We start from the raw sequence: 24038 nt of genomic DNA on the forward strand, positions 1-24038 counted from the left end.
TTCTGAAAGCCATATTTATTTTTATTTTTTAGATGATTGTCTTATGTAGGGGCTCATTTTTTGCAGGGTGAGGTGACTGTTTGATTGGTACTATTTTGGGGTACATATGTTGCTTGGTATTATACTTTTTGTGATATAAGGTGACAAAAAAATGGCCTTTTGGCAGTTTTTATTTATTTTTTGGTACAGTTTTTTTTTTTACAGCGTTTTTATTATACATGATTTTATGGAGAAAGGACTTCTTTTTCTTTGTTTTTTTCCACTTTTTATTTTTTTCCCACTGTGGGACTTCAACCTTTCAGGGTTTGAATACATGCTGTATTGTGCTGCATGCAACTGTCAGTGTCTTACAGTAAGACACTGACAGTTGCCTAGGAGATCTCCTAGGCTTCTGTAGATGGCAGGCTCCAATGCCTGTACATTGGGGTTTTTCAGCCCCCTCCAGCTCTACCACAGTATGTTTGTGCTTACTCTGTGCTGAGTTCATTCCTTTCCCTTAGCTGTTAGGTTTATGGTACTTCATGCTTGGGGGTATATGCATATTCTCTGTTATACTCACTGTTGGATAGTAGGAATAACTGTGTCTGGCTTATGGTCCACCACTCTGCTGGAATATGTGAGGTAGCATGGTTTGGTTGACCATTGGACCTGTATGTTATTATTTGAGCCCATACAATGACAATAGAGCTTGCATCATTATTATTACTTTGGATTAAATGTTGGCACAGTATTTTAATATAAGTTGATATGTGTAAACTTGTAGTTGGATGGGGTATACCATCTTTATAGCACCTACTTGCTCCTTTTTATATTTTAGTGATTATTATATGTATGTTATTTTTTGGTTATCAAAAAAAGTACCTAAAGAACTTTCAGGCTGTGGGAAACCAGATTATCTGATCTGATGAAACCAAGATTAAACTTTTTGGCCTCAATTCTAAGCATCATGTCTGGAGGAAACCAGTCACTGCTCATCATCTGTCCAGTACCATCCTTACTGTGAAGCATGGTGGTGGCAACATCATGCTGTAGGGGAGTTTTTCAGAGGCTGGGACAGGGAAACCCATCGGATTGAGGGAAACCTGAATGGAGCAAAGTACAGATATATTCTTAATGAAAGCTTGATTCAGAGTGCTTCGGACCTCAGGCTGGGACAAAGGTTCACCTTCAAACAAGACAATGACCTTAAGCACTTGTTTAGGGACAACTCTGTGCCCTGAGTTGAACCCAACTGAGCATCTCTGGGGAGACCTGAAAATAGCTGTTCACAGATGGACCCCATCCAACCAAATAGAGCTTAAGAGGATCTGCAGAGAAGAATGTCAGAAAATCCCCAAATCCAAGTGTGCAAACCCAAAAGGAGTGGAGGCTGTAATCGCTGCCAATGTTGCTTCAATTAAGTACTGAGTAAAGGGTCTAAATTCAAGGTTTTTTATTTTCAATAAATTAGAAAAGAATCTGAACATTAGGTTTTCACTGTCATTATGGAGTACTGAATGATGGGGGAAAACATGATTTGAAAAAAAAAAATTTAGAACAAGGCAGCAGCATAACAAATGTGAAAAAGTGAAAGGGTCTGAAGACTTTTGAATGTATTGTAGCAGTCAGTCATCACATGTACAGTAATTAAATAAAAAAAAAAAGATATATTATTTGTTGCTATGACCCCATAGTTCTATAATACTGATTTGACATGCACAGTAACGTGTGTAGTTTGAGTATAATGTGCATTTGCTAAATAAGGCACAACTGTGCGAGTTACACCCACTTTTTCTGACATTTCCCTAATGTCTTAAAACAGGGAGAGGGGCATTCAAATAAAATTACATTCTACTTAAAACACAATTCGGCAGAGTTGAGTAAAAAAAACTGGTGCAACTGCTTTGATAAATATACCCCAGTCTACAGTAAAGTGTTGCTTGTTTTGATAATTGCCTTACCTAGCAATCCTAGGGTGTGATTTAAGTGACCTTCTGGTTCAAGAAAAAAAAAAATCACATTTGGAGAAAGAACAGATCACTTACATGGTGCTCTCCTTTTCATCTTTTCAGCTGCAGAACCGGTGATTCCTGGGCTCCTCTTCTGTCATCCAAGATGCCCGCACCGCTTCTCAGATTACCTGACGCCTACTGTACATCAGTAGTCCAAGACATTTTCTGCTTGTGCAGTGAGCCCCTGAGGAGCCGGAGCAGAGAATGGGAGTGGTAGCGGCCCTGATGATGATGTGCCACGATGTACTCCCTCCGTCCGTTGCTCCCTGGGATTGGTGCAGTGAAGGGAGGGGCACCCTATATTCCCTCACAGCACTCCCTGTTGCTAGGGCTCCTGCCTGATGGTAGTTTGGGGGCGCCCTTGATGTTAAATGTCTTTGTGGGTACAAGCCAGGGCTTGAAACAATGCAATGGCCAGTGGATGGTGTTAGGAGATTCAGAAACTAGGCAAGATTGAACGTAACAAAAGTCTCTCTTTACTATGTGCACAATAGGCGTTGTAGTACATTCTTCAATTATCTGTACAGAGTGCAAATTCTCCTTTCTAGATGTCCAAGCATGAGCTAAGCAGATGTTTACAGCAATGGCCCTCCGATTACTCTTTATCTTGCTACAGTCTCTAGTACTGGGATCTCTGCCTAGCAACCATAATTTGTCACAATGTCCGCAATTTGTACAACAGCGCGCATTTCCAATAATACGACTGGCCAAATTGTACATGAAGTGTGCAGGGTGCTTTAACTAGTTATTACTCCACTGCAGCAGAACCTGAAAATGCTGTACACTGAAAACCTTTCTGACTAAAATGTTGTAGAACTTGAATCGACTAATCTGGAGTGCATAGGGTGGTGCATCTTTGGAGTAAAACTAAGCATACTTATAGGTTATGCAAACTTAGACTAGAAAATTTAAAGATGCAACAGATTCATCATCAAGCATCAGCCACTGTGATGAATCTGGCTCTGTTTAAGAATGTGTACACTGTCTTAATTTTAGACAGCATTAGTAAACCTGCCCCACTGTGTTAATAACATCACTACATGTTGTTAGGCACGCTCCAAAGGTACAACCCCATTTTTTTTGTTAATTAACTTTTGTTGCAATGTTTGTAGGTTCAAGATGAACCAAAAGAAGAAAAAAAGCCCAGCATCCAAGAATTAAGGCAGAGAATAGAGACCTTCAACATGATGGTTCAGAACGGCCTAATTATGAAGATGGTAAGCAACCCTGTAATATAAATTGAAATTTTTGTTGCAGATACAATCAATGAACACAAATTTAAATGTGCTCTACATTAATCAGAATTTTGCTACTATACAATTTCTAATTTGAAAGTCACCCCTTCATACTCTGGATAGTAAAACCATCATTATCACTCAGGCCAGATGTTCAGTATAAGAACTCATGTACACTGACCTATACAAGTCAATGGGGCCAGACACACATACATTTTTTTCATGGATCCATGTGCCCAATACAAGAATCCTACTGCAGGTTCGTTGTCCGTTTTTTTTTTTGTTTTTTTTTTAAATAAGAGAATAACCCATTCTATTGATAGGAGTGAAAAAAAAAACAAGTGCACATGGTAGCTATCAGTTTTTCAAGGATCCTACCCAATCTCTTCCTAACTCAAAATCAGAATAAAACCTTTCAAGAAAGGCATCTGCACCCCCTTTAAACTCTTTTAATAATTAAACTATGACAACTACCTGTGGCAGAAAGTTTCATAGTCTCACTACTCACTACAGTAAAGAACCCTCTACTTTGTTGGTGTATATAGTATATAGATCATGGGAGAGATCTCTGTATCGACCTTTGGTCTATTCATACATGGTTATTAGGTATCTCCTCAGCCTTTGTTTTTCAAAACTAAATAACCCTAATTTTCATAATCTTTGTGTACTGTATTCCATCCATTCATTTTATCTCTTCGTTCTCCATCTGTTCAATGCTCTCAAGCTCTACTATGTCATTCTTATTACTAATGTAATAGACCATGCTCCAATTTTGTCATCTGCTTTAATATTTCATGGGATTTGTAAAGTGCAAGAGCTATGGGGGTCATTTATCAAACTGGTGTAAAGTAGAACTTGCTTAGTTTCCCATGGAATCTAATTGGTTGCTATGGACAACTAAGCCAGTTCTACTTTACAGCAGAATGATAAATTACCCCTATAGTCTTTAGAAATCAAGTCAGGAGTGATAGCAGCTGAAAGTAAAAGCAGGTTTCATAAGAGGAGATAATGCTTTGATTCTGGACTTGTTTTAAAGCTTAGATTCCCAGCTTTCATACAAGGTCTAATATCTCTATACAGAACCCGAGATATGAAGGCTGAAAGCAGCCCTCTCCTGTGTTCTCTGCCACTCTGGAGGAGGAAGGGGGGCAGTGCATCTTTCCCTTTTTTGATGTAGCCCATGATTCCATTGCAATGGCAGCAGCCAACTCTGGTTGCTATGGTATTTTATATTCCTAATGTACTAAAATCCTTTTCCATGTCACTTTTATCCAGAAATTCCCCCACTTAGTATGAACTGGTGAGATGCATTTTCCTTACCCATGTGCATAACCTTACATTTAATAGTGCTAAACCTCACTTGCTATTTCTCTGCCCAAGTCACTACCTTACCCAGATCAATTTGTAACACTGATCTCGTTTGTATTACTTTATACAGTTTAGTGTCATCTGCAATCAGTGGCAACCTGCAATACAGGCAGACGACAACTGCTATGAGGCCCGGGGGTGGGCTCTGTATGGACCTTCTTTATCTCTTACCTGTATTTTCATGCAGCCACCACTAGGGGGAGCTCAATGCAAAGACAGTATTACAGCTTTTGCGGTAGTTGTATTAATTTCTATTCACTGAGCTCCCCCTAGTGGAAAAGCAGATTTATCAATGTATTTTTCTGGTGTAAATACATTGAGAAATATGGTGTTCCGAATGAGCGCCATATATTTCAAGCACCTGTTCTACTCTTTCTGGCATAAAAGTCGAATAAAGTGGGTGAGGCCAAAGGAAAATATTTTTTGTTACAATTTGTATTTGATTACTTTTTTTCCACTTGATTAAAAAAAGATTGAATTTGTCAGAAATCTGGTTCATTGTACATGTTCTGCATCGCCTGGGAGTGATTTACGTATGTACACTGAGAAACTAGGTGCAGGGGGTCCATACTAAGTTTTGCTATGGGGCCCTATGAGATCTGTGTATGCACCTGTCTTCAACAATTGATATTACATTATGTATTCCCTCTGAAGGGTTGTTATTAAATATATTAACGACTATAGGGCCCGATACTGACCCCTGTGGCACTCCACAATTGTCAGTTTTGATTGTGTATTCATATGTCAGATTGGCCCACCAGAGTACCAGGGGATCCTCCAGTGGGCCCAGGCTCTGATAGTATAGTGAGCCACAAAGGTCCAGGAGAAAAAAAAAAATGGAACTGCTTTTGGAGACAAACACTTGCCACTAGGGTCTATTTCTTCTAATTACAATCTCTTAGACTTTATTGTTGATATGTGGTTTGGGCACTTAGAATAATTTCCTCAGACCTTGATGTTATGTATTTAAGGGGAACCTGTCATAAATTTTATGCTGATCTCAATTAGGACCACATAAAATAGTGACAGAAATGCTGATTTCAGGGGTGTGTCACTCATGATCTAAGGCTTCGTTCACATCACCGTTCTGGCTTTCCGTTTTCCTTCTCCGTCTAGGAGCAGGAGAACGTAAAGGACGGAAAAGGCACATAACTGACGCCAAACTGAGTCAAACGGAGCCCTTAGGACCCCATAGATTATAATGGGGTCCGTCATGTTTCCTCTCAGAAGATGATTTTTAAGCAGAGACAAAACTCCTGCATGCAGGACTTTTGTCTCCGCTTAAAAATCATCTTCTGAGCGGAAACATAACAGACCCCATTATAATCTATGGGGTCCTAAGGGCTCCATTTGACTCAGTTTGGCGTCAGTTATGTGCCTTTTCCGTCCTTTCCGTTCTCCTGCTCCTAGAAGGAGAACGGAAAGCCAGAACGGTGATGTGAACGAAGCCTAAAAGTAAGTGGTTGCTGAGAACCAGCATCATAATCATTGCAGCACAGGCCTTAAAAAAGAGTCAAATCTACCTGAGAAGAGTCATGGTTATTCATAATCTCCTGCTCTCCCTGTCTACAGTCGTGGCCAAAAGTTTTGAGAATTACATAAATATTGGAAATTGGAAAAGTTGCTGCTTAAGTTTTTATAATAGCAATTTGCATATACTCCAGAATGTTATGAAGAGTGATCAGATGAATTGCATAGTCCTTCTATGCCATGAAAATGAACTTAATCCCCCAAAAAACTTTCCACTGCATTTCATTGCTGTCATTAAAAGACCTGCTGAGATCATTTCAGTAATCGTCTTGTTAACTCAGGTGAGAATGTTGACGAGCACAAGGCTGGAGATCATTATGTCAGGCTGATTGGGTTAAAATGGCAGACTTGACCTGTTAAAAGGAGGGTGATGCTTGAAATCATTGTTCTTCCATTGTTAACCATGGTGGCCTGCAAAGAAACGCGTGCAGCCATCATTGCGTTGCATAAAAATGGCTTCACAGGCAAGGATATTGTGGCTACTAAGATTGCACCTCAATCAACAATTTATAGGATAATCAAGAACTTCAAGGAAAGAGGTTCAATTCTTGTTAAGAAGGCTTCAGGGCGTCCAAGAAAGTCCAGCAAGCGCCAGGATCGTCTCCTAAAGAGGATTCAGCTGCGGGATCGGAGTGCCACCAGTGCAGAGCTTGCTCAGGAATGGCAGCAGGCAGGTGTGAGCGCATCTTCACGCACTGCGAAGCAAAGACTTTTGGAAGATGGCCTGGTGTCAAGAAGGACAGCAAAGAAGACACTTCTCTCCAAAAAAAAACATCAGGGACAGATTGATCTTCTGCAGAAAATATGGTGAATGGACTGCTGAGGACTGGGGCAAAGTCATATTCTCCAATGAAGCCTCTTTCCGATTGTTTGGGGCATCAGGAAAAAGGCTTGTCCGGAGAAGAAAAGGTGAGCGCTACCATCAGTCCTGTGTCATACCAACAGTAAAGCATCCTGAGACCATTCATGTGTGGGGTTGCTTCTCATCCAAGGGAGAGGGCTCACTCACAATTTTGCCCCAAAACACAGCCATGAATAAAGAATGGTACCAAAACACCCTCCAACAGCAACTTCTTCCAACAATCCAACACGTTTGGTGAAGAACAATGCATTTTCCACACAATGGAGCACCGTGCCATAAGGCAAAAGTGATAACTAAGTGACGTTGACATTTTGGGTCCATGGCCTGGAAACTCCCCAGATCTTAATCCCATTGAGAATTTGTGGTCAATCCTCAAGAGGTAGGTGGACAAACAAAAACCCACTAATTCTGACAAACTCCAAGAAGTGATTATGAAAGAATGGGTTGCTATCAGTCAGGAATTGTCCCAGAAGTTGATTGAGAGCATGCCCAGTCGAATTGCAGAGGTCCTGAAAAAGAAGGGCCAACACTGCAAATACTGACTCTTTGCATAAATGTCATGTAATTGTCGATAAAAGCCTTTGAAACGTATGAAGTGCGTGTAATTATATTTCACTACATCACAGAAACAACTGAAACAAAGATCTAAAAGCAGTTTAGCAGCAAACTTTGTGAAAACTACAAACCGGATTCCCAAAAAGTTGGGACACTATACAAATCGGGAATAAAAACTGAATGCAATGATGTGGAGGTGCCAACTTCTAATATTTTATTCAGAATAGAACATAAATCACGGAACAAAAGTTTAAACTGAGAAAATGTACCATTTTAAGGGAAAAATATGTTGAATCAGAATTTCATGGTGTCAACAAATCCCAAAAAGTTGGGACAAGGCCATTTTCACCACTGTGTGGCATCTCCGCTTCTTCTTACAACACTCAACAGACGTCTGGGGACCGAGGAGACCAGTTTCTGAAGTTTAGAAATAGGAATGCTCTCCCATTCTTGTCTAATACAGGCCTCTAACTGTTCAATCGTCTTGGGCCTTCTTTGTTGTACCTTCCTCTTTATGATGCGCCAAATGTTCTCTATAGGTGAAAGATCTGGACTGCAGACTGGCCATTTCAGTACCCGGATCCTTCTCCTATGCAGCCATGATGTTGTGATTGATGCAGAATGTGGTCTGGCATTATCTTGTTGAAAAATGCAGGGTCTTCCCTGAAAGAGATGACGTCTGGATGGGAGCATATGTTGTTCTAGAACCTGAATATATTTTTCTGCATTGATGGTGCCTTTCCAGACATGCAAGCTGCCCATGCCACACGCACTCATGCAACCCCATACCATCAGAGATGCAGGCTTCTGAACTGAGCGTTGATAACAACTTGGGTTGTCCTTGTCCTCTTTGGTCCGGATGACATGGCGTCCCAGATTTCCAAAAAGAACTTTGAATCGTGACTCGTCTGACCACAGAACAGTCTTCCATTTTGCCACACTCCATTTTAAATGGTCCCTGGCCCAGTGAAAATGCCTGAGCTTGTGGATCTTGCTTAGAAATGGCTTCTTCTTTGCACTGTAGAGTTTAAGCTGGCAACGGCGGATGGCGCGGTGGATTGTGTTCACTGACAATGGTTTCTGGAGGTATTCCTGAGCCCATTCTGTGATTTCCTTTACAGTAGCATTCCTGTTTGTGGTGCAGTGTCGTTTAAGGGCCCGGAGATCACGGGCATCCAGTATGGTTTTACGGCCTTGACCCTTACACACAGAGATTGTTCCAGATTCTCTGAATCTTCGGATGATGTTATGCACAGTTGATGATGATAGATGCAAAGTCTTTGCAATTTTTCGCTGGGTAACACCTTTCTGATATTGCTCCACTATCTTTCTGCGCAACATTGTGGGAATTGGTGATCCTCTACCCATCTTGGCTTCTGAGAGACACTGTTACTCTGAGAAGCTCTTTTTATACCCAATCATGTTGCCAATTGACCTAATTAGTGTTAATTGGTCTTCCAGCTCTTCGTTATGCTCAAATTTACTTTTTCCAGCCTCTTATTGCTACTTGTCCCAACTTTTTGGGGATTTGTTGACACCGTGAAAATTTGAATCAACGTATTTTTCCTTTAAAATGATACATTTACTCTGATTAAATGTTTGATCTGTCATCTACGTTCTATTACAAATAAAATATTGACATTTGCCATCTCCACATCATTGCATTCAGTTTTTATTCACAATTTGTTTAGTGTCCCAACTTTTTGGGAATCCGGTTTGTAATAGTTGTGTCATTCTCCAAACTTTTGGCCACGACTGTTCTGATGATTGGCAGTTCTCTGCTAAAGAGCAAGGAAGAAAACTAGCTAGAAGACTGTCAGTCATCAACAGGTGGGCAGGGAGAACAGGAATTCATGAATAACCATGACTCTTCTCATGTAGATTTGACTCTTTTCCAGGTATGGTCTGCAATGTTTGTGATGTTGGTTCTCGGCAACCACTTACTTTTATCTTAGAAATGACAGACCATTGAAATGAATTCATTTGTCTCTACTTTATGCTGCAGTTAGTATGGGCAGCATAAAGTTGATGATAGGTTCCCTTTAAACCCCACTGAAATTCCTATGTATTGTGTCCATATACATTTACCATTTCAATTGAATAATGAGTAGATCCAAGGTGTGAAAGAATGAGTAAACATTGTCAGGGCTGAGATCATGTTGAAAGCCTGTTAGAAGGTTCTGCCGTCTAACCCAAATACAGTTGTACAGAATAGCATTTTTCTCATCATGTAAGTACAGTAAAAATGTAAGAATTGTATGAAAAGTCAGCAGGAGGTGATCAACATGGATATATTTGAATGTCAGAACCATATCAGATGTTACCCAAAGAAGTATGTTTGGGCTGTAGAAGTATGTTTGGGCTGTAGAAGTATGTTTCTGCTATAGAAAGCTTGTTCATACAAATTATTATGTATGAAAAGTTTTGTGTTTCGGTTTTGTGTTCTCTAAGTAATGAACTGTGTTACATTTTCTTGCAACAATCAGAGAGAGGATGGCACTTATAATGGATTCATTAAGGTGAATCTGAAGCTTCAACGTCCAGTGACTGTAACGGACAAACCTGAGTCTTCATCCGTTATCACTATGAAAGCAATTTCATCAAGTAGTCCAGTGGAGAAAAAGACTTCCTTCTACATGCCCCTGGATGCTGTAAAACAACTTCACATCAGCAGTTTGACCACCGCCAGTGAAGTCATCAGGGGTCTTCTACAGAAGTTCCAAGTGGTGGATGATCCTCTCAAATTTGCACTGTTCAAGCAAATGCAAAAGGATGGACAAGGTAAGTCAAGTCATTGCATATTTAACTCATGTAAGAATTTTCTTATTTCAAGTTAATGCAACGGAATAGCTAAGGATTTTACATAGGATTTTCCAAGATTTTTTTTTAAAGTATGTTAAAGGTGTTGTCCGAGATAATTCAAAACCTAAGGTGCCTCCCAATTGTCTAAAATAAAAATAAATAATGTTATATTCATCCACTTCTGCAGTCCTCCTGCCACTCTTTGCTAACAAACTGCAGAGGAAAGTTCATATGACCGCTGCAACCAATCCCTGTCCTCTAGCTTTGAGGACAATGATTGGCTGCGGTGATGACATTCCGTATACCTGCACGTTACCAACACTGTGTGACATGCACAGTGACATGCAGGTGTTTGTAATGTTACCCCTGCTGTCAATCATTGTCTTCAGTGGTAGACCACTGATGACTGAGATTGTCTGCAGCAATCATGTGCAATATCCCAAGCAATGTCAGGAGAACTAAGCCAGTGCTGCAGAGATAGGGGTGTGTATAAGACGATTTTTCCTTATTTTATTCAATTGCAGGGCTTGTCTAATTTTAGTTACCTCAGATAGCCCCTTTAAGCAAGCCTTAGAAGAATGTAATTCATTAAAGGGGTTTCTCATGGAGGCCAGACTCACACATTGTCCCTGTTAGGGCATATGAACAATGAACATCACAGATGAGCCAGAGAGGAGTCACTAAAAGTCAATAAGAAAGAGAGGATCCTGTTCTAGTAGACCAAGCCCATCCATAAACATGACAGACAGGTCCCCTGCTCAGGAACTCTACTCTGAGCCAAAGAGGAGAGTCACTAAGGAAGAGAGGGTCCTGTTCTAGTAGAATAAGGCCATCTATATAATATGTGGTCAGTGGTTCATGGCTCCCATGTATGCTACATTTCCCTTGATTTATGACCAGACGATACTTCTCGAAGTCTGACCTAGTGATCGGCAGGTTTACAGAAGATGTTGTTTTCAAGTAGATGCATTTCAACTTAGAATAGTAATTTATTTAACTGTCCCTTCTTTTTTTAATATAATAATGTAATACTTTATTTGGGTCTAGAAAAATAACATGAAATACACATGCATTTTGGGTCTTCACACTGCAGTGCACTGACCAGAAGCATTACAGGAACAACTTTATCTAACTGCTTATGAACAAGGAACTAAACTAAAATTTGCTGCAACTTCCTATTTACCCCCTTGAAATGGAACAGTGACTCAGTTAGGAAAAAAGGAATTCAACTAGATCCCAGCCTAGGTGTTACTTCTACCTGACTAGTAGAAAAATTAAGTAACTTTTCTATTTCCCCAAAATAACAAAATACATTTGCTCCTGTTATGTTACAGCATATGTTTTTAATCCAAAGCTGCTCTTCCTATTGCAACTGGGAGGAGGAAATACTGAGGGACAATAACCAGATATAATAGCTAATGGATGTATATTTCAGTTATGTAGTTCCCCACTCACATACCTGTATGCTCAGGGTCTTTCCTTCTCTACTGGTTTGCTACTGTTGTGTACGGTATGTTATTCATATAGTCATGTCCTTGTGCCTTTTCGGTCTCCAGATTATAGATTCAGCTAAAGATAATGGACAACATTGCGCATCATGAAGGATCCCATTATAGTCCATGGGCTTCATCATGACCTGCTGGTGACCATAATGTGACACATTCAGCACTGACATCTTTTTCATTGTTCTGCAGTCATAAAACAGATGCTAAAATGTTATAATATAATGTCTTATATTGGCTGCTCTTCTCTGGAAGTTGTCCTAGGCAAGAAGACCCTGGCTAGTGTGTCGACTCACCGGGACATCCACTGATTCCAGCCTAATTTTACTCATAGCCACCAGTGAGGAGTAAGATAATCTGGAGCAAAATCTTGGGCTTAGGCAGTCCAATATTTTCATAAAACATTTTAGTGGGATTTCAGGTGGAACTTGTTCAAAGTAATTTCCTTTCCAACATGTGACCTTCTTTAGTTGTACCATACTGTGATCAATCATCTTGGCAGCAAAAACTGAAACCTTAGAATACATTAGTCATATAACGTTATATGTGCTGGTAAGGTAATGGAGAAAAAGAAAAAAGGTGGAAGAGATGCTGTAATTGGAGTACCTGTGTGGGCGAAAAATAGAAGAGAGAAATGAGTGAGTGGGTGCACTGTACATTACAAGCAGCAGGAGCCAAACATCAGGAGGAGGCGGCAGTCACATGGCATAAGAACAAGTGATTTATGTAGCCGTTCTTCAATGCTTGACGTACTGCAGTTAAAATAATTGATCCTGAATGGAAACTAGGCGGAAGAAATGCAAATCCCTTTGAGTTAAATTGGTCTCTTGTTTTCTTCATATCTATTTAATTTCTCCTAAATACTGCATTTTTTATTTGTAGGGTGGCAGTTTTTTTGTTTTTGTTTTTTGCATATTTTACATGCTATTAATTTAAAAAATATATATTAGATCAGTTCACTGAGAATCATTGCCAAAATAAAATCAGGAGGCTGGATTTTATGTCATCATGTGGTAGACTAGAAAGCATCATGTGGCTAGCAGAGTAGAACCTCTCTTCAGCTGGAAGTCCTTTAGGATTAATTTCAACTAGAAATGGAAGGGTGACCAGTTTAGATTATTACAAATATATCTTAGATTTGATGAGGCTGGTGTACTTACTTTGAAAATTCACTTCAAAATTGTTGTATAAACCTTTATGAAACTTTTTACTGGATGATAATAAAATGAGCATTTTATAAATTACAGTCTGGTGTATTCACAAGCTAAGCTCAATTTCTTCCTATCTAACCAAGAAGGTCCTGTTAGTGTACCTCCTCCCCTGCTGCTGATAAAACCCCACATTGCTAAGTACAAGCTAGATTGACAGGAACTTGTTAAAATGCAGCAGTCTTTCAAATGACTATTAGTATAGAATGTACCTTTACAAATACATGTACTGGTGTTGCAATGTCCCAAGTAGGTGGCATCAATACTTTAGCTGTGTATTCGGCCTTATTCAGATAGCCTTTATGCAGCTCCACTTTAGTGTCCACATTATGGTTGCAATTCTTAATCTGTTCACTTTTGCCCATAAACTGGCTGCTAAAATGCAACTACAATATAGCTGAATGAGTTCTTAGAGTTAATATATACAGTAGTGAAACATTGCTCTATGCTGAAAACTACTTTTTTCTTATATTATACTATAAGCATTTTGGTCATTACATAAATTAACTCTTGCAGTTCTCTAGTTCTCTTTCAGAAGCTTGCACTAACAGAGCATCCGCTATACTTGCGGCTTTTAGCTGGACCAGAAACTGAAAAGCTTAGCTTTGTACTGAAGGAAAATGAGACAGGAGAAGTTCAAGTGAGTATTTTGTATTAAAAAAACACCTACATTTATTAAACTGACAGCAAGCTTAATGCAACCTGAAAATTCAAGTTTGAATGTAGTAAAAAGAAATTAATGACCCACGTGGTGCAGACTCCCCTCACCATAAATACCAATATGGAAATAGAGCAACATGTTAGACCAGTTAATTTGTTACGTCAACTCCCTAACAGTTTTGTTCTGGTTCTGGGATATGTACTTAATACAGTAGTTCAGCCCGAGCAGAGCTCAAAAGCAGGGTGAGGGGTGCTACTTTAAGCCTTAAAGATGTTATCGGAGAGTATGAAAATGTCCCCTAATATGCAAGGCCCCCCACATTGAATATACTTACCCGGGTCCCCGCTGCAGCTTCTCCCTGTGCACAAATTAAATATCTGGTGTCGGGAGGGGGCAGACAATGGCAGGCGGGGACGATGACGAGCCTCCCTAGCTAGGGAGGCTCGTCCTCGTCTGCTATTGGCTACCCCCCCAACCCCCTGACACCGGTTTTAATCCATGCACGGGAAGCTTTAGTGGCGCAGGGAACGGGGACCCAGGTAAGTATATTGAAAGTGGGGGGCCGGGCATATTGGGGGACATTTTCATACTCTCGGATAACCCATTTAATATCTCAGGCTCTGTAGAAGATAGATATATGGGGTTAGTCTTGTTTGAAATTTGTCAATCTATATCTTGAAACCAGGCCAGATCATTATCTTTTCTAAATATACTATTTATAAATCAAGTCAGGAGTGATAGCAGCTGAAAGTGAAAGCAGGTTTCAGAAGAAATAATGCTTTGATTCTGGGCTTGTTTTAAAACAGATTCCCAGCTTTCAAACAAGGCCTATATCTCTATGTTCTACAGAACCTGAGATATAAAGGCTGAAAGCAGCCCCCTCCACCTTCAGCCTGCTGTGGTCTCTGCCAGACTGGAGGAGGAAGCAGAGGCAGTGGGAGGGGGGGGGGGAGCTGACACAGTGCAGGGATGTGAGAAAAAACATCCTCTCTCAAGATAACAAGTATTCACTGAAATAGCGAAATTGAAGAAAAAAAAAAAAAAAGTTATAACCGCCGGAACACAGAGGGGAAAACATTTTTACTGGGCCATAAGGCTAAAATTACTTATGTAATTAAGGGGTTAAAATGCACTTCCATCACCTGGAAGTAGTAAACTACTATATAGTATAAATATCAGTAAACTATAAATACACCGCTCAAAAAAATAAGGGGAACACTTAAACAACACAATGTAACTCCAAGTCAATCACACTTCTGTGAAATCAAACTGTCCACTTAGGAAGCAACACTAGCGACAATAAATTTCACATGCTGTTGTGCAAATGGGATAGACAACAGGTGGAAATTATAGGCAATTAGCAAGACACCCCCAATAAAGGAGTGGTTCTGCAGGTGGTGACCACAGACCACTTCTCAGTTCCTATGCTTCCTGGCTGATGTTTTGGTCACTTTTGAATGCTGGCAGTGGCTTCACTCTAGTGGTAGCATGAGACGGAGTCTAGAACCCACACAAGTGGCTCAGGTAGTGCAGCTTATCCAGGATGGCACATCAATGCGAACTGTGGCAAGAAGGTTTGCTGTGTCTGTCAGCGTAGTGTCCAGAGCATGGAGGAGCTACCAGGAGACAGGCCAGTACATCAGGAGACGTGGAGGAGGCCGTAGGAGGGCAACAACCCAGCATCAGGACCGCTACCTCTGCCTTTGTTCAAGGAGGAACAGGAGGACCACTGCCAGAGCCCTGCAAAATTACCTCCAGCAGGCCACAAATGTGCATGCGTCTGCTCAAACGGTCAGAAACAGACTCCATGAGGGCCCGACGTCCACAGGTGGGGGTTGTGCTTACAGCCCAACACCGTGCAGGACGTTTGGCATTTGCCAGAGAACACCAAGATTGGCAAATTTGCCACTGGCTCCGTTCTCTTCACAGATGAAAGCAGGTTCACACTGAGCACATGACAGACGTGACAGAGTCTGGAGACGCCGTGGAGAACGTTCTGCTGCCTGCAACATCCTCCAGCATGACCGGTTTGGAATTGGGTCAGTAATGGTGTGGGGTGGCATTTCTTTGGAGGGCCGCAGAGCCCTCCATGTGCTCGCCAGAGGTATCCTGACTGCCATTAGGTACCGAGATGAGATCCTCAGACCCCTTGTGAGACCATGTGCTGGTGCGGTTGGCCCTGGGTTCCTCCTAATGCAAGACAATGCTAGACCTCATGTGGCTGGAGTGTGTCAGCAGTTCCTGCAAGACGAAGGCATTGATGCTATGGACTGGCCCGCCCGTTCCCCAGACCTGAATCCAATTGAGCACATCTGGGACATCATGTCTCGCTCTATCCACCAACATCACGTTGCACCACAGACTGTCCAGGAGTTGGCAGATGCTTTAGTCCAGGTCTGGGAGGAGATCCCTCAGGAGACCGTCCACCACCTCATCAGGAGCATGCACAGGCATTGTAGGGAGGTCATACAGGCACGTGGAGGCCACACACACTACTGAGCCTCATTTTGACTTGTTTTAAGGACATTACATCAAAGTTGGATCAGCCTGTAGTGTGTTTTTCCACTTTACTTTTGAGTGTGACTACAAATCCAGACCTCCATGGGTTGAAAAATTAAATTTCAATTTTTGTGTGATTTTGTTGTCAGCACATTCAACTATGTAAAGAACAAAGTATTTCAGAAGAATATTTAATTAATTCAGATCTAGGATGTGTTATTTTTGTGTTCCCTTTATTTTTTTGAGCAGTGTATAAGTAAACTATATTTACTTACTTACATGAATTCAAAATCTACAATTACAAAAAATGACATTTTCAGGAGGTTTTTTCCAATTTTAATGTGACTGTTGGGGGGGGGGGGGGTTAAAGGGATTTTCCGAAATTTTAATATTGATGGCCCATCCTCAGTTTAGGTCATAAATATCAGATCGGCAGAGTTCCGACTCCTTGCACCCTGAACTATCAGCTTTTTAAGGAGGCCGCAGCACTCTGGTGAGCACTGTGGCCTGCACACAGCTTACCAAGCACAGCGCCGTCTATTTGATAGCGGCTGTGCATGGTATCGCAGCTCACCCCCATTCACTTGAATGGGACTGAGCTGTGCCTAGGCCAGTGACATCACGTTCATCGGTCACATGGAGCGTAACGGCCTCTTCAAACAGCTGATCAGTAGGGGGAGAGTCGGACCCTCACAGATCAGATAGTGAGGCTCCATCCTGAGGATAAGTCATCAATATTAAAATCTCAGACAACTCCTTCAATTATAGTTGTTATTCAGGCTAAAAAAAATTATCTTAAAATGCTAGGCTATGTATACACTGTGGGGGAGATTTATCAAACTGGTGTAAAGTAGAACTGGCCTAGTTGCCCATAGCAACCAATCAGATTTCACCTTTCATTTTTCACAACTCCTTTGGAAGATGAAAGGTGGAATCTAATTGGTTGCTAAGGGCAGCTAGGCCAGTTCTACTTTACACCAGTTTGATAAATCTCCCCCTGTGTTTGTGGCTTACATCAGAGACTCACAATGTATTTTTGGGCCTAGGCCTGTGATGGATGCCATAGATACATAAATGTCACCCACAGAGTCCCATTTGAGAAGAAAATTATACTGTGCATTACTTGTTTTGTGCGATGGGCCTCTTTTTAGGAAGGTGCAATCTGCCAAGCTTTCCTATATATTTGAAAAACAGCTATGTTGCCACATACCAGCCTGGTGGAAATCAAAAGGACACTCATTTGACCTCTATGGGGTGAATGGGACCTATGGATATGTTTAAGGAATATGCCAGGAGCTGTTTCCACCATATACATTAAACATAGTGTACAAGCACATTGTGCAGTTAGTCAGGGATAAAAATCACTGTTGACCACATTGGTCCATTCATGTCAGTTCAGCAGACGGTCAGCTAAAGCAGCTTTACAACGTGAAAATTGAGCTAAACATCATCATACATCTCAAATTCCAAATTCTAAGTGTATCAAAGGAAATTTTGAGACTGGAAATAACAAAATTCAAAAATAAAGTTTCTGATGCTGGGTAGAGATAGACTAGAAGGGATAAACTCTTTAATGATACATATACTATCATCACTCAGAACCATAGAAACAAATGTATCACTAATATCTGGTCATTTTTAAAGGGGTTTTTACAACCATCCTTGCCCATATGTAGCCAAACAGGCGCAAACCATGATACTACCACCACTGTGTTTCACATATGGCATGAGGGTTTTATGCTGGAATGCAGTGTGTTTCTTTCTTCAAATATAACGCTTGTCATCTCTTATCTCCAGAAGGCACCCCCTCCCAAAGTGAAAGGAAGCAGCCATGCATGCACGGCCACCCTCCGTTTACCAATATGGGAGTTCCGGAACTAGAAGAGCGTTGGCTCAGCTATTTTTCAGCAGTTCCTTAGGGGTGAATGGAGAGGTGACCGTCCATGTGCAGTGCGCTCTCCATTCACCACTATGGGACTTCGGAAAATAGCAGAGCATGCTTGTTTGAATATTTTAAGTACTCCCATAGCAGTGAATGGAAAGTACTCCGTGATTGCATGGCGTGCTCTCCTTCACTTCAGGGACCCTGTTCTGGAGATAGGAGCAGGTCCCAGAGGGACCCACACATATCTGACATTGATGACATCTACTAGTGATATGCCATCAATGCTTGAGATGAGAATACCCCTTAAACATTATCTAATGTGAGAAAAGCCCATGGTTATTAGAGGTTACCTTGGGTTCCTTTGTAACCTTGCTACCTTGTGGAATTGCTCTTGGCGTGATCTTTGTCCTGGGGAAGGTAATAATGGTCTTGAATTACCTCCATTTGTACACAAAGTCCAAACTCTTTTGAGCTAATTTTGCAACCTTTTCCAGCCTGATGAGTATCAACAACTACTCCTCTGAGGTCCTTAGAAATCTTTGTTTGTGCTATGACACTTACAAGAACGTGCTGTAAAGATTAGATTTTTCTAGATCCCCGTTCTTTAAATTAAACATTAAACTCTGAGGATCCTCAAGGTGCTGCAGTAGAAAACACAGACTCCAGCACGCCACACACAGACTCCAGCGCTCCACTGATTGAAAAAAATGTAAGCTTTATTGATAGTATACTGTTTCTCAGAGTTCATTGTACAGTCTTCTTCAAGTCCGGTTCTACTCCGTGGCGTCATAGGGACACCTGCTGCTGACCATTACCTGGGTTATTCACCCTGTGTCTACACCATAATAGTGGTTGTGGCTGATCACAACTGAACCAGGTGAAAGCATTGTGCAACACTTATCAGTGCTTCTCTACTGTACTACACTATGTAGTGCCCGCCAGTGTATTTTTTTCTTTTGTCAGACTTCATCACTGTTGAGTGAAAAAAACACCCACTCTTATTTCACTTTCAAACTATCTGCTAATCCTAAAGGTTGCCATTCATAGACATGCGATTGGATTGCTTTCCTCAGTACAAAAAATGACCAAGTCTAATATTTTTGACTCGTGTTTGATTTGGTTATCTTTATCTACTTTTAGGACTTGTGTAAACATCTGATGCAATTTTAGGTCAAAGTTATGGAGACATATAGAAAATTCTAAAGGGTTCATAAACTTTCAAGCAACACTGTATTTTAGAATTTAGCATGGAATTTAGCTGATGTGCCCTATTTAGTAGGTTATAGAGTCACCTTACTGTATAAGTTACCTACAGATATTTTTTGTTATCTCTCAACAGTGGGAAGCCTTCACTGTTCCAGAACTACAAAACTTCTTGTTGATATTGGAGAAAGAAGAAAAAGAGAAAGTACAACAAGTGCAAAAGAAATACACTGCCTTTCGTCAGCACTTGCAGGAAGCTCTCACAAAAGCCACAATAAAACCTCTGTAACTTTAAATCTCCAGTGGAGAGAACAAGACACAACAAGGATATTTAGGTCTTGGAGGTAGCATGATTGGTTGCATAGGTGTCTACCTCCGAGGCAATGGACAAAGAAGAAGAACAATAATTTCTGGCTGAAATGTTACAAGTTGTGCCTTCAATGGACACGTCAAAGGCAGGAGAAATTTGCACTTTTTGACCCATTATAAGTCACCTAGTTTTATAGACCAAAACAAAGGCTCCAATATCTCAGGGTCATAGCCTTTACATTGTATTTTATACTTACAATAAAGTCAAGATGTCCCTGACATCCACCTTGCAACAAGGCATCAGGAGCTTGGCACATGTCAGGTGAACAAGATGAGCCATAATTACCTTTGGTGAATTGTCATGGTCCTACAACGCTTTTCAGGCCATGTATTCTTCTCCGATTAAATAACTGTTCTATTTATTTATTGCACAAAGTGAAGTTATTTAATAGTAAGTGAATAGTAAACGCTGCTTTAAGCCATTCAAGACGTCACAAAGAAGAGCATCAGCAGGTAGTTTGCTTAGGGGTGTGATTTATAGTTTTATCAGCCAAAAGTCTAAATGTGAAAAGTCAATAGTACTGGATGAACTGTTTACAGACTTGGAACGCAGCAATGCTTTGCTGTCTTTACAAGATATGAAGTTACAAGAACGAGCCTTACATGTATCATACTGCAAATCATTTTGATTTCATGAAAAAAAAAAAAAGCTATATTTATACATGAATGACTCGCAACTTTCCATTTAGTTCTTAAATTACCGCACAAAGAAATGCACTGAATTCAGGGGAAAACTGAAGTTGCTTTACATTTAGATTTTACAAACAAGGTAAAGTTATTACACAAAGGAAGGTAAATTGTATAATTAATCTCTGTAAAATTTACCCATATCCATACCTCTCCTTCCATGAAAAAGATATCCATAAAACTTTGAAATATCTTCTAAACAAAATATAGGTTCTCCCACCCAATCCACCATCCCACCTCCCTGTCTCTGAGTTGACTGATCAAATCTCTACATGGGAGATCAGTTTACAGCACAGACCAAACATGGTTGCATCATCTAGTGAGTGATTTATTTAATCGAGAGCTGCATAATATTTAAAGGGGTTATCCAATGTCATAAACAGCCACCCCATGTGTCGGGCCCCCCACATGGAATATACTTACCCCGCTGCTGGTCCCCGCACTGCCACTTCTCCCTGTACACGGATGAAAACATCAGTGTCGGGGGTAGCAGGGAGGCTCTTCCCCATCTGCCATTGGCTTCTCCCCCCGGCACCGGATGTTTTCATCTGTGTACAGCGAGAAGCGGCGGTGCGGGGACCAGGAGTGGCACCGGGAGCGGGGTAAATATATTCCGTGTGAGGGGCCCGACACATGGGGGGGCTGTTTATGACATTGCAAAACTCAAAGTATTTTGAGTTACTTATTGTTCAGGCTTTCTCTTTGCTCTTTCTCAACAGCGGTCTGTATACTTGAATGTGGTATTTTGGGGAAAATGCAATTGCTACAAGAATTGTTTAGTAAGGCTCCGCTCACACCAGTGTTGAATGACAAACGCCGTTGACTTAACAATTAGGTCCTTTGGGTCCCACCACATCATTTTGAGCGAAAAATGACTGTATTCAGAACTATGTTTTTCAGTGTTTAAGGCTAGTTGTACATCTGTGATCAGATTCCAGTATTCTGTTCAGGCATAGGAACAGAATACTGAAATAGCTTAATCCAGCATATGCTGGAAACTGTCTAGTCTAGTCTAATAGGTTCAATTCTATAATTGGGTTCACTAGTTTCCCAGCATGAATACCAGCAATTTACTGGACAAAATACTGCTGCATGTAGCAGTATTTTAACCTATTTTTGCCACAATATATGACTGAAGCCTCCGTCGCAGATGTGAACCTAGTCTAACCAATATGGATACAGCCTGCTTTGGAGCTCCGTCACGCTCTTTCAAATCAATATACTGCACTTCACCATGATTCAGACATAACGGAGATTTAGCAATCACTTCATACAGTCCTGTGGGTAGTAAGACATCCACTTTTATTTTTGCCTTTTGTCCAACATGCTTTACATAGCATTGAGACGGCTGAGTCCTTCACATTAAAATCTCCTTACTCTGCTGCAATATTTTATTAAACTATACCCCCTTATACGTCCTCAACTAATGCTTTGTGTCGTGAGGGGGCAAAAATAAAAATACAAAATTAACTTCAAAACCAATGTTTAAATGGAAATCTGGATGTCACAGGGGTTTCCCTGGACTACTCCTTTCCCCTTTACCAGCTATGCTACATTTTCCACTCAATTTGGTGCAGATTTGCCACTGCTGATTTCCCTGCGGATTCCTACAGAAATTTTCTGCAGCAATTTTGCAATATGTGCATGCATTTTAAGCAAAGTTCTAAATTCTGTAGGATAACTGCTACCATAGTGTCTAGCATTTTGGAAGCTCAATTGACAACCACAGCTAATCTGTTAACTCACGTCTTGCCTTTTTGGTGGCAAACAACTGTCTGGTCCAAAGACAACCATCAGAATTTTTAAAGTTGTATTTTTAATTCAATATCTGATGAGTGGCAGTCAGACTCCCAGCACCCCCACTGATTAGCTGTTTGAAAGGGCAGCAGAACATATCCAAGTGCTGCAGCCTCTTCATAGAATACCAAGCATAGTGCCATACATAGCACTATTCTCCGTACTGAGCTGCACAAAAGCCATGTAACCGATGGATGCAAAGTCATACACTGAGCACTTTCAAAAGCTAATTGGTCATCAATATTTAAATACAGGAAAACCCCTTTAAAAGCTACACATTTTTAAAATGTTTTCATTGTCACATAAGAACTATTACTTTTATATTTTTCCCCCGATTTAGCTGTATGGCAGTTTGCTGTTTTCGAAGGACAACTTGTATTTTTTAATGGCATCAATTTACAATTTAAATTACATTTGTAATTTTTTGGAGCCATAACTTTTTTTTATTTATCTTTTCATCGACAAAGCTCTGTGAGGGCTTTTTTGAGTGATTCTTGTTGGTAATATTTTGTATGTACCCTTAAAATGTCACTTTTATTACTAATGCCTAAAAATGTATATATATACCCACATGAAAAAGAAAAAACAAATATATAAAAAATGATTATTATGGAGATAAACACAATGTAGGGATTGTAATAGATTTACACTAGTTACCACAATTGTGGTTACTTACGGTACTTCGGACTTAGATGCTGGAGGGATTGAATTCTCTACGTCACTTGGTGAGGATAATTATATAAAAGCAAGAATAGTCCCAAAAGGACTTAGGAGTATACTGATACCTGTGGTACGGTCTCAGACACCTGAACTAATTGAGAAGTGAGTGCAGATATTAACCGAGAGCTCAATAAATTAAATGAAACTGCTTCTGAATGAAACAAACATTATCAAAAACATCAATTCAATTAGCTTATAGAAAAAACTCTCACGTATAAGACTGATCTTTATCTGATTTTTCAAAACGTGAAATTAGTCTGCAGACATCAGTGGAAAAGTTCCATTCCTCCATTAAAGAGTGTAAACAAACAATTCAGGAGGGATTTATTGGAATTTAGAGAAAAGAAAGCCTTACAGAGAACAAGAAAACTCCATCAGACACGGAGATCTCCTCTTTTAGAGATTGAGACTTCTCACTAAGGAAAAATTTGAGTATAGATATATTAACCAAAGACCCAATCTCATTAAATCTGAGATCACACTTGAATGAGATGATAATATCATAATAAAACCCTCTGACAAAGGAGGAAATTTGGTGATCCTTAACCACACGCAATATACTGATATGTGCAATTTAATATTAAAGTTAGATCCTCCTACATTCAGCTTAAATGTGACTCTACCAGTGAGTTCCAATCTGAATTAAAAAGGATCCTTATAGGAGCACTGGAGGCTCAATTGATCTCTAAAGATGAGATGAGATATGTTTAATGAGAAACCAATGATTTCCACCTTCTACTCTCTACCTAAGATTCACAAAGGCCTTAATCCCTTGAAAGGGCGCCCAATAGTAGCAGGGATTTATTCTATTTCACCAAAGGTGGGAGTCTATGTTGATAAAGGACTTGGAAATTTTGTTACGGCCCTCCCCTCATACATTTGAGACACCATGGACCTACTCCAAAAAAATTGATGGCCTGGTGGTGGAAGAGAATACCTTATTAGCCTCCATTGATGTAGAGGCCTTATATAGTAACATACTTCATGACAAAGGCCTATTGGCAGTGCAACACTTTTTAAAGACACGGGGCACTTATTGTATTCCTCATAATTTTGTGTCCAATCTTCTTGAGTTTATTTTAGGACACAATTATTTTTTTGTTTAGGTCTAAGTTCTTCCACCAGCTCAGGGGCACCACCATGGGTAGTGCCTGTGCGCCTGCC

At 40.4% G+C, this 24038-nt stretch overlaps 1 protein-coding gene across 2 annotated transcripts in view; it reads left to right on the top strand.

The window, feature by feature from the left end:
* RASSF5 (Ras association domain family member 5) overlaps nt 1-22703 on the top strand; it is a 109425-nt gene extending 86722 nt beyond the window's left edge. For both annotated transcript variants that reach the window (XM_044288457.1, XM_044288458.1), the window contains 4 exons: nt 3104-3208; nt 10028-10322; nt 13578-13693; nt 19438-22703. In XM_044288457.1, the coding sequence (XP_044144392.1) occupies nt 3104-3208; nt 10028-10322; nt 13578-13693; nt 19438-19590 (669 nt within the window). In that variant the 3' untranslated portion in view covers nt 19591-22703. The remainder of the gene's footprint in view (nt 1-3103; nt 3209-10027; nt 10323-13577; nt 13694-19437) is intronic.
* Nucleotides 22704-24038: the final 1335 nt, after the last annotated feature.

The sequence above is a fragment of the Bufo gargarizans genome, chromosome 3 (genome assembly GCF_014858855.1).
Source record: "Bufo gargarizans isolate SCDJY-AF-19 chromosome 3, ASM1485885v1, whole genome shotgun sequence".
Classification (NCBI taxonomy): domain Eukaryota; kingdom Metazoa; phylum Chordata; class Amphibia; order Anura; family Bufonidae; genus Bufo; species Bufo gargarizans.